The sequence below is a fragment of the Lotus japonicus genome, chromosome 2 (genome assembly GCF_012489685.1).
Source record: "Lotus japonicus ecotype B-129 chromosome 2, LjGifu_v1.2".
Taxonomy (NCBI): domain Eukaryota; kingdom Viridiplantae; phylum Streptophyta; class Magnoliopsida; order Fabales; family Fabaceae; genus Lotus; species Lotus japonicus.
This window is the reverse complement of record NC_080042.1, coordinates 45,128,636-45,140,198: the sequence shown is the minus strand read 5'-3', so window position 1 is coordinate 45,140,198 and position 11,563 is coordinate 45,128,636. Positions and strand designations below refer to the sequence as shown.

The following is an 11,563-nucleotide window of genomic DNA, read 5'->3' as shown; positions in this document are numbered from 1 at the left end:
CAATAACCAGAGAGACCCAACGCTCTCTAAACCCTAATTCCAAAGTGAAAACAAAGATACCCAATAGTCTCTCTAACTCACTTATTTATACTCACTCTCTAATTATGCTAAACCTAATAAAATATAATAATAAAATATAAAATCTAATGTTGACTGGATAAAAGATACTAATAATAAAATTTAATACTAACTAGCTAACCCCGTGTACCTATCATTTTCACACAATTCTTCATCCATTCATTCTCCCTTTCTCTCTTTCTGCATTCTTTCTTGTGCTTAGATAGTTGGTGGTCTCTGCATTTGATCCCCAACATTAGCTACTTTGCGTGTTTTGAATTTGGCTATTCAGATTTAGAACACCAAAGTAGCTAGTTTAGGGGGTGACAATCATTCCTTATTCAGAACACACAAAGTAGCTAAATATATGAATCCATGCTCCAGTAGAAAATGCTCTTTGGAGACCATTTGTAATTATAGAAGCATCATGATAGAGCTCAATTGGGCGCATTGGTTGCTCATTAAGGTCTCTCTGCAAAGTCTTTGACATTCGCTTCCGGACATGTGCAAAGAATATCCATACTGGAACCTCCACACCCAAGAAATAAAGACTGAGACCTTCTCACCTTTGTTAATTTCTTCGAATTTAGAATTCTCAAGCAGCTTAAGAATTAACTTGTTTCTCTTGTTCAACTACTTGTACCCAATAGCCCAATCAGAAATAATTGTTAATGTACCACTGTTGTTATGTTTAATACACGAATAAATGTACTACTGTTTTTGTGTTTAATAAATGGATAAATGTATTATTGTTATTATGTTTAACAAATGAATTTTATCATTTCATTTGTTATGTTCTTATTTTGTATTGTTTACTGCTGTACTAAAGTGCGTTACTAACGCAAACGCAATAACGCACTTTAAAATGTGTTCGATACGCACTTTTGAGTGTGAAGTGAACACATTTTAAAGTGCGTTAGTAACGTACTTTAAAGTGCGAATAGATATCTGCGGCCTTAAGAGACAATGTGTGTAAACCAAGCAATAATCCATACAAAATCGCAACAATCAAACACAAGCACAAGGTAAACGTAACCATACAACACATGTAAACATACCATAAGGTAAACATAATTGTGCGTTACAATAACTGTCACAAACACTGTAAATATAAGCATGGAACATATGAATAAACACTTAGTTTTTCACACATTGAAATCCTAACATACAAACACATCCTAACATACTAACATCCTCAACCCCTAGAGCGAGAGTTATAACCAAAAAAAAGTTGAAAGTTCTTATGATTGATAGTAAAGAAAATGTGTGTTTAACAACAATGAATGTGGTTGAATGTGGTTTATAAGAATATTTGAACCAATAATTGAATAACACTTGCTAATTTACTAGCTTAAATTTGAGTTCAATTTATCATTTATTCATTTATTAATATTCTTATTCCATATGTGCATCACGCGAGATCAATACTAGTAACTACTATTATAAAATAAAAAAGAATTAAATTAAAATACAAAAGACTATCTAAATATTTAACAAGTAAAATCATTCAACTGCCATGACCTCCGAGTTGCCTGGGAGCGTGGTCATTGCCTGATTGTGTGTTATTCAAACTCGTTGCACACCACTGTGTTGATTGAGACTCCCTCGCCTAAATTCCATTTCCATGGAGTCTTATAATCCTAAATAAGCATTTTTACGTTACTAGGACCTTTTCCTATCACACAAAATTTGTTAGGGATTAAAAAAGAGAATTTTATTTTTTAGGGACTATTTTAGATTCTGGTGTATAAGTCAGGAACCCAAAACATATTTAACCCTATATAATAAAAATATAATAGTGCGGGTATGGGGAAGGTTGGATACTATAGTACCCCTACCCGCACACGCACCCACTATTTTTTTCGGGTTTTACCCATACCAACCTCATACCCATCTAGCGGGTTTTTACCCTACCCATTGTGGATATTTTTAGCGGTTATCCAATGGGTTCGAGACCCATTGTCATCCCTATGTGGGACTTTAATGAGTGTATTCAATTTCTCTACTTTTTCTTCTTGACACTACTTAATGTAGGACTTGAATGAATATCCGCTTTAGAACAACATATCTTTCATTCACCCAGAGTCTCAAATTTCTTCTCTTCGTCATAACATCATCTTCTCAAAGTAAAATATGATTTTCATGACTAACCACATTTACAAAATGAGCACTTTTTGACTATCGTGTCTTCTCTTTTAGGCTTCGTGAATCCTTCATGAGTTATGAACTCTCTTCAAATGGCCGGTGCAATGCAGTACATTATTTCTCGTCCTCCCTTGATCAGAACCTCAATTTCTTTTCCTCCTTTAATCGGAATCTAACCTCTAATACCACTTGTTGTGAATCAAAATATGAAATCTCGACTCATGCATAAACACATCCATAAGAAGCAAAAAAATAAAATCTCAAAAATTTAACGTAGTTCGACATACATTTTACTTCAACTTTTTATTGGAACAAAACTGCAAACTATCTCAATGTAATTTGAGTACATAATTGTGAACCCTCACAATACAATTAAAGGACAAAATTACACATCCTCACAATGATGCAATTTAAGGTCACCTTATTGCAAACTCTCACAAAGTCACACAACTACCCAAATACATATAAAGGGTTAGTGTTGTTTTGGAATAAACTAACATAACTCTCCATATTTATAGTAGTTTTTCACTTCTTCTTCATACTACTTGATGTGGTACTTAAATGAATGCCTACTTTCTCTAAATCTTTCTTTTTCACACTACTTAATGTGGAACTTGGATGAATAATTCACTTTGGCACCACATAAAAATATCAAGCATGGTTTAATAACTGTTGGAACTTTTTTTTTTTGAAAGTGGATAATATATTAAAACTTAAAGCGTCATAGAGGCTAAAACATTTGAAGACACCAAAAGGTCAAGCTCTGGCGGAACTTCCTCAATCCAAACAACGTTGGAAAATTTTGAGGAGCTCGTAGCCAAAGAATCAGCTACTGCGTTGCCAGAGCGGCGAACAAAAGATAAATGAAAGCTAATAAAAAATGAGACCATTGCTCTACAGTCATTTAAAACAGAAAACAAATAAGAAGCACCACGCTTGTTCTGCTGCCAAGCCTCAAACAGTTGCAAGCAATCCGTTTCGAGCACCACCCGGAAAAAACCAAGATCTCGAGCCAAAGAAATACACCATCTGAAAGCCATAGCCTCTGTAACAAGAGATGAAGGAGCGCCTACAGGACCATTAGTAGCTGCAGCCATGACCTCACCATGTGAGTTTCTCGCAACCATACCCATACCTGCACCTGTGGCCAAAGTCCAAGAAGCATCAAAGTTCAGCTTAATAAACTGTCCTACCGGTCTTCTCCACACCATAGGTTGTTGATCAGCGGTGCTGCTGTTGGAACTTGGATGTGAAGGAATTGACAAATAGCATGAAATAGCATGGGTTACTATCTGTTGGAACTTCGTCACTCGTTATGATTGTTATCTATGTACATAAATTTCATTATCACCAACGCTTTCCAATGCTTGAGTTGGCTGTTGTATAATTTATTTATACTTCTAGCTATGTATATCATGGATGTCTTTATGAATATATGATACTGTATATATTCATTACCTACTCGATAAACTACACTCGCAAAATATTGTTTCACTAATATACACACATACATATACATATACACACACACATTAGATTAGCAGTAAGTAAAAAAGTTAATAAATAATGAAGGTTAAAAAAACCACTCATTAGTATTCCTTAAGAAATATAGAATAAAGAGAAACCATTACTATAAAATAAAATAATTAATTTAGAGTAATAAATTTTCTAACCTTTATTTTTTGTATTTTTAAATGACACATTACAGCACATCCTTTTATAGTTAGTTTTTCACATTTTGTTAAAAAAATAATAATTGAATGTTCATGATAGGGGGAGTAGAGTACTACAGCTGGACCACTTCAAAAGGTCATGAAAATAAAGTGAAGATATATCATTGAAACAAAGTTTTTAAAAAAAACATAATGAATGATATATTATTGAATCCCTTGGCTCTGGAGTTCAAGCCATGGAGGCAAAAAGCTAAAATATTAAATAACATAAACATAAAAGACATACAAAAACTACAGTGTTGGCATCAAACTGCAGCAGTATAAATGCTCTAAATTATATCATCCACACCTCTCAATTATCTTTCTAAACAATGGCAACAGGCTAAAATATAAGTTACAGTGAATCAATATATTACATTTTTTAAAACTAACTTGCCTAAATTATCAAAAAACGAAATCATTTTTTAATAAAAAAAACCGTGTGAAAACTCAGTAAAATTTGGGTGTTTAAAAAATAAACAACTTTGCAGAGTTAGTAAGATTTGGCAAAAATAGCCACTTCTTCAGCTGGATCTCCAGTCATCAAGCATCTTTTAATCCCCTGTGGCTGTTCAAAAGGATAACACCTGATAGTTGCTCCAGTTTCCTCTTTTACTTTTAACTCGTCTTCATCACTGTGACATCGAGTAAAGCTTGAGATTAGTGCTGTGAATCATGGTCATCATATACACATGCTTATGTTTTCACCATCAAAACAAATTTATAGAAGAAATAGGGGGGAAAATACAACCTTGCAGACCAAGGTCCCCTTGCCCATTTGCCTTGTGATATTGCAGCTTTAAGATCATCGTATGTGCTCACATCTACAATGTTGCTGAAAAAATAAAGTGTAAATATCAGTCTGCCTGTGGACATGGAATATGCACAACTTGAGAGAGTGAAATAAAAATGAAATTTCATCAAATTTCCTATAGCGAGAAGCTGCTGGATTTGATTGCTCTGGTCAGTGAATCTATAATATAATTTATTGAAATCATGTGTTCTTACTTTCTTAACTAATAACACAGGAAACCCTGATTCCAACTGATTGCCTGTCTAGAAGAAAAATTGGAATGATTTTTTTCACCAATAAAGCATGAACTTAATTTTTTCAACTGATTGACATTCTAGTGTATTTTAATTTTTTCATATAGTGGACTGGGCTTGGTCAGTACAGTATGCACCGGTTAGCAGAATTTTTCTGTCAACTATTTAACTGGGCCAAACCCTAAAATATATTATCCAGGAAAATATCAGTCAGGACTTATATTATTGCTAAAATTAATTAAGTCCAGATTCCAGAACCAACAGTTAGATTTGTATAAGGTTCAAATATCTATCACAAGCCAAAAGTAGCAGAGAAGGAATGAACCTATCTCGAAATGCAATTGCTCTTTCCAAAAGAGAAGACTGTATCTCATCCAACTTGTCTTTTACATAAGCCTCCAAAATCGAAGGCTCCATAGAAATTCCAAACACTTTCCCCTGCTTCCCAGGGATATCTCTCCTGGATATCACCACACTTCCGCTTGACACATCACGAGGACCAATTTCAATTCTAAGAGGAACTCCCTGAAATATGACGATTTAAATGAAGTTATCAGATACTGAAACATGGAAAAATCCTGCAGAATGAGCAGAAGCAATGCACATGATTTGGTCCCTGAAAACAAATTCCCTTCCAAGTTTAACATCAAACCTTCATTTCCCAGAAATTGAATTTCCACCCAGGGGTTCTTTGATCTGAGTCATCAAGTTTAACTCTGATTCCAGAGCTGTGAAGGACCTCCTTTAGAGATGCTGCTGCATTTAAAACTGCTTCTTTTTCGCCATCCTTCTTCCAAATGGGTACAATTACCACCTAAACCAGGCAATGCAGAACATGATTTGCCGAAAATGTGAATAGCTTATTTAAATTACAATATGAGTTTTTCGAATGTACAGGCATAAAATTGTCCTATGTTTGGATTTAGGACTTTGCAGTGGAAAAAAGATAGATTTTTCATTTCAAGTAAGCATTCACTTTATTTTTCAAATTTTAAAAATAAGAGGAAAAAGTATCAAGTAACCTTCTAAGCATCACTTACTATTTTTAATGACGGTTCTTCAATGCTATCAATATAGAATTGAACAAATTACCTTCCTACTCCCATGCAGGGGTACTTCCAATGAGATATTACAATATGAATCAACTCACATGTTTAAATAAATAAATATTTATAAATTAGAAGTTGTAGGCAGAACAGTTTCATGGAAGAAAATGGCGTGAGGACTAAAAACACAGCACTTTAACAAACTGCAAAATAGACAACTTTTAACTTATAATTATTTATCAGTACATCACTATAATGAGATTAGGTTTGTATTGACTGTTATAGGTTATGAAGTTATGCAGCAAAAGTAGCAAACAATGCATTGTTGAATGTTGACCATCTTTTTCGAACCAAGGTGCAAAATGTTCCAACTAGCAACAGCTACATTTAACCAAACAATCATGTTACACCACATGGCTTAGATAGTAGATACCAATAGCATCCAAATGTACCTGTATCGGTGCAATCTTGGGGGGGAGCATTAGGCCTATATCATCCCCATGTGTCATGATGATACCTCCAACAAAACGGGTGCTTATCGCCCATGATGTCTGCCAAACGTATTCCCTTTGTCCATTTTCATCTGTGAACTGCACAAACACACAGATGAAATCAGTTAATAAAATATTCAATATATTACCCATTGTTTAAAATGTATATTGGTTGAACCGTGAATCACTGCCTTCATCAGTTCATTGACCAGTCTGGGTTTTAAAACATTGCATAAAAGAGCTTTCTTAATCCTACGTCAGAAAGTTTATTTTCTGATGTACGCCTTCTTCTAAGCATAAAGCTCCAAAGAGGGGGGAAATTTTAATTTTGGTGCAACTTTGAGATTATTTACCTCAAAGAAGCAAATTTATAAGTAATAGGTAAGAAGTCATGGTGGTATTCCAGACTCCAGAGTTAGCAGAGGGTTATAACAGAATATAGCAAGAGATTGCACAATCAAGCTTTCTTATATGTAGTTTTATACTTTTGTAGGCCCAAATAAATAAGCCAGGAAACATAATATCACGACACACTTATTAGATTGTAGACAGATAAATCCAAAAAACCAACAACATTACTCCACAGGAAGGAGATATTTTATAATCTGTAATAATGAATGTAGTATATCAGACCAGTGTTCCAAACGCACGGGCAAAGTTTTGCCCAAGGTTGTGGCTGGTTCCTGCTTGTAATGCTTTCTTGTCACCCATCATAGCCTCAATAGTATAGGTCTTACAAGCACCAGCAAATGTTTCCACTTTAGATTTGCGACCTGGAATAACAGGTATTGCAGTTTGCTCATATGCAAATTTCGTATAAATGTCAATCATCTGTATAGCCTGCAAATGAAAAAAATTGTTACTAAGATTATGCTATTTTACTTGTGAAGACTTTTATCATTTTGATATAGAGAAGATGTGGACCTCATTTTCTGCCTCTTCTGGAGTGGCATGAGCAGTATGACCTTCTTGCCAAAGAAATTCAAGAGTTCTCACAAATGGTTTAGTGCGCATCTCCCATCTTGTAACATTCGCCCACTGAACGAAATTCATTTGACAAAAGAAAGTTGGTAGAGTTGTCCCATCATAAAAAGGCAAAAAAGCCACAACAGCATTTACCTGGTTAATCATGAGAGGAAGATCACGGTAGCTATGGATCCACTGAGTGAACATGTGATTCACAATGGTTTCACTTGTAGGCCGCACCTGCCATAGCCTCAAGAAGTGCAAAAATCAAAGATAAAACCTTAGGTCACAGCCTTTCAATCAACATTGCACTATTGCAGATGATTAATGACTTCAATTCAGCTTACAGTTTACAACAAACAGGAAAAAAAATACAATTGAAAGCAACTCTAACAAATGGTTGAAGAACATACGTACCACGAGTTTCTCTTCAAGTTCCTTTCCACCCCCAATAGTAACTAGCGCTAGCTCAGGACTGAAACCCTCAACATGACTTGCTTCTTTCTCTATAAATGAGTATGGGATAAACTGCAGCACCATATAGAGAAAAAGCATCAAACAAATGATAGACAAAGTGATTTCACGTGGCGGTCATGATATATACTGCATGTCAAAGACATTCTCCCTGAAATAACAAAATATCTTCCCTTCCGCAGGTCTATCAAGTCTTATGAAAACAATGTAATACTACATCCGGTCCTTACTATAAAAAACAAATTGGAGGAGTAACTTGGTTCATTTTATAAGAACCAGCTTGAATTTTGTACTGCATTAGTTATTGTTTTGACAAAAATGCCCTTATTTTATTATTCAATTCTACTAGTAAGGGTGTCACACTAATTGGACTCTCTCTCTCTCTCTCCCTTTCTATTTTCGAAGTAAATGCGTTAAAAGGTATTTTCTGAAGTTAATATGAATTGAGGAAAAATCCAATGCTAGTAACTACATTAACTATAATTCTTAATTGACTCGTGAGGTAGTTATTTGGTTCTTAGAAAAAGGACCGGAGATAGTAATAACCATGTACAGGCCCTACAGTGTAGTAAGAAACATTACAACCCATTTGAAATCCTCCTCTCAACTATTAATGATTTCATAGCCAAGAAAACCCTCAAATCAACATAGTAGCTTGAATCATCTCAGCAACCCCTAGTGAATTTCTTAAATAAGCAAACTTAAACTACTTGCATAAACTGAAGTTGGGTGCACTAGAAAAAATAAATTACAGAAAAAATCATTAATTAACTATGGTAGTTAACCTTTACCTGTGGAAAATACATGTTACTATGCCCAGTCTCCTTGAACTTCACATTCAAAAAGTCCTGCAAGAACAACCAAAAAGAAATTTAAAAAAAATATTCAAATTCAAAAAGTAAAATCAGCACAATTGAAGAAATTGAAAAGGAACCTGAATTGATTCCCAAATGGCGTAACCGTAGGGACGAATGACCATGGTGCCACGAACCGGACCGTAATCGGCAAGCTCGGCGTTGGCTATGATATCAAGGTACCACGCATTGAAGTCCTGTGACCTGGGCGTGATGACTCGGTCGGGGACTCGGTTCTTCGAGTTGTCGACTCGGTCCTGTGTGTCCGACGCCGCGCTTTGGGCGGAGAAGGAGGCGGCGAGCGGCCGTGGCCGGAAATGAAAGTGGCTGCGCCGCCGTAGGAACGCCGGAGAACGACGAGGAATGGTGGCGGAAGAGGGAGAGGAGAAGAGGTGGGTAAAAGAGCATAGCTTCAGAGACGCCATTTGGGGTAAGACTGAGATGAGGTTTTGTTTTGACGAGGTTTTTATATTCCACGATTTCCAGTGATATGGAAAAATTGAGATATATAAATGGCCTAATTGCAACTTTGGTCCCCGACGTTTATCAATGCCACGATTTTGGTCCCCCACCTAATTTAATTATATGGATGGTCCCTGACGTTGTAGGTTGTGTGCAACGTTAGTCCTACCATTTATTTCTTAATGGAGGAGACTTACGTGGACGTCCAATTGGAGAGAGAAAAAGGAGGTATGAGGAGAGAGGGAAGCACGTGAGTATCATGTGAACTCACGTGAACCTTATATGAACCCATTATACCCAAATTTGAAACCCTAGGGATCTAAATCGTGTTACCTTCTTCGTTCTAGGGAGGTCAGGGGTTTGGGTATAATGGGTTTAGATAAGGGTCACGTGATACTCACGTGCTTCCCTCTCTCCTCATCCCTCCTTTCTCTCTCCAATTGGACGTCCACGTAAGCCTCCTCCATTAAGAAATAAACGGTAGGACTAACGTTGCACACGGCCTACAACGTCGGGGACCATCCATGTAATTAAATTAGGTGGGGGACCAAAATCGTGGTATTGATAAACGTCAGGGACCAAAGTTGCAATTAAGCCTATATAAATTATAATAAAAATATAGCTTAATTCCATTTTGGGCCCCTGATGTTTCAAAAATGAGCGATCGGGGCCCCCGTGTTTAAACGTAGCGGTCAGGCACCCCAACGTTTCAAAAACGTGCGATCCAGCCCCTTCTGTTAAGTTCCGTTAGTTTGACCAAATGGAGCCCGTGACGTGGATTTTCTTTTTCATTTTAACATTTTTTTTTACCCAGAAATTTCCCCTCAATACACAAACACGATTCCCCCAATTTTTTACCCTAATGTCATCCTAACTTAGCAAGAGAAGAGAGATTGTGAGGTTGGTGCGGCTTCAACCCCTGAAGTTCCTGGTTTTCTTCAGGCTTTGAATCCAACAGTGCTCAGCCAAAGATGGTGCGCGTGGCATGGAGAAGGAGAGGTCGTGGACGGGGAAGATCTTCTGTCGCAGGGAATCCAAGTCAAACGCTCCTTGTAGCTCCTGCTGTGGTCCACCAGGTCACTCCTCCGAGGTACCTTTATGGCCTTTTCTCTGTCGTTTTCTACATAGAATATGTTGGTGGTGTTAATTTATTGAAGGTCTTTACTGTGGTTGTTGGATTCTAGGTACTTACCTGTAAATATTTTTCATGGAGGGAAGTTTGTGACTCACCCTAGGTCTGAATATACTGATGGGGAATGTGTGAAGGTCGAAAAATGTGATATTGATACCCTAAACTAAATTGGGTTGAACAGTATTGTAACACCCCGGTTTCTCAACTTGGGAGTCACATTAGTAACCTAACAAGTCTAAGGACTATTTCTTAATCCTGAGAAAACACAATATATTTTTTTTTTCCTTTTCGAAACAGCTGAACATAATTGAATATATAACATAGACTTTATTCAACAACCCATTCCCGACATAATAATAATAGGGTCATACATCATCATGAACAAGTTTCCAAAGTAAGTACGCTCACTTAGACAAGTGGCGAATATAAGGTTTAAACAACAGAGTTTTCAGAAGGAAAAAGAAACTCAGACATAGTCCACCAAAAAGGGAGAAGCAACTGCTTCATCCACCTCTACTCGACCGCCCACGGTCACGGTCTCCAACTTGAACAGCTAAGCTTCAGCGGAAGGCTCTCCATCGCCTAATAGCGTTAAGCGCCCAAACAACAAGTAGCAAATAGAAAGGGTTAACTCCATACAATTACCATGTATGAAAGAGAAAATCATGTTATTCAAATTTAACTACCTATCATGGTAAATAAACCAACAACATAACTAAACTCATATATCAACTATATAACATCAATTCAGATATCGACAACCTAACATATAACATCAATTCAAATATCGACAACCTAACATATAACATCAAATCAGATATCAATAAACTAATAACTAAAATCCAACAACATAGGGTTAGGTGTTAGTTCCCTATAATGCAACTATATGCTTCTACCAAAATGGATCGATCAGCAACGTCTCTCAAGACGGGACAATCACGCGGGACCACACCCACCTCATTGCCATTTAACGCCACTCCGGACGGGACAATCGCGTGGGACCACACCCACCTCATCGCCACTTTAGAACATCTCGAAAGATGGGACAATCCCGCGGGACCACACCCACCTCATTGCCACTTTATAACGCCTCGAAAGACGGGACAATCACGTGGGACCACACCCACCTCATCGCCACTTAAGGACCAAAGCCTATATGTCAAGTCAGTCAACAACA

The 11,563-nt window shown here is 36.8% G+C and overlaps 1 protein-coding gene across 1 annotated transcript; it reads right to left on the bottom strand.

The window, feature by feature from the left end:
• Positions 1-4,174: 4,174 nt before the first annotated feature.
• LOC130738096 (proline--tRNA ligase, chloroplastic/mitochondrial) lies at positions 4,175-9,255 on the bottom strand. The gene is made up of 11 exons (XM_057589999.1): positions 8,873-9,255; positions 8,730-8,786; positions 7,882-7,992; positions 7,618-7,704; positions 7,423-7,536; positions 7,132-7,338; positions 6,460-6,597; positions 5,614-5,775; positions 5,287-5,486; positions 4,666-4,749; positions 4,175-4,549 (listed from the first exon to the last, which is right to left on the bottom strand). The coding sequence occupies exons 1-11, from the start codon at positions 9,215-9,217 to the stop codon at positions 4,408-4,410; spliced, it is 1,647 nt and encodes a 548-aa protein (XP_057445982.1). The 5' UTR covers positions 9,218-9,255; the 3' UTR covers positions 4,175-4,407.
• Between the last annotated feature and the right edge of the window lie 2,308 nt (positions 9,256-11,563).

Coding starts and splice junctions, on each gene's coding strand:
- LOC130738096 (XM_057589999.1), bottom strand. CDS start 9,217: ATGGCGTCTCTGAAGCTATGCTCTTTTACCCACCTCTTCTCCTCTCCC. Junction 7,339..7,422: donor CAGAAGAGGCAGAAAATGAG/GTCCACATCTTC, acceptor TTTCATTTGCAG/GCTATACAGATGATTGACAT. Junction 5,487..5,613: donor TCAATTTCTGGGAAATGAAG/GTTTGATGTTAA, acceptor GTCATATTTCAG/GGAGTTCCTCTTAGAATTGA.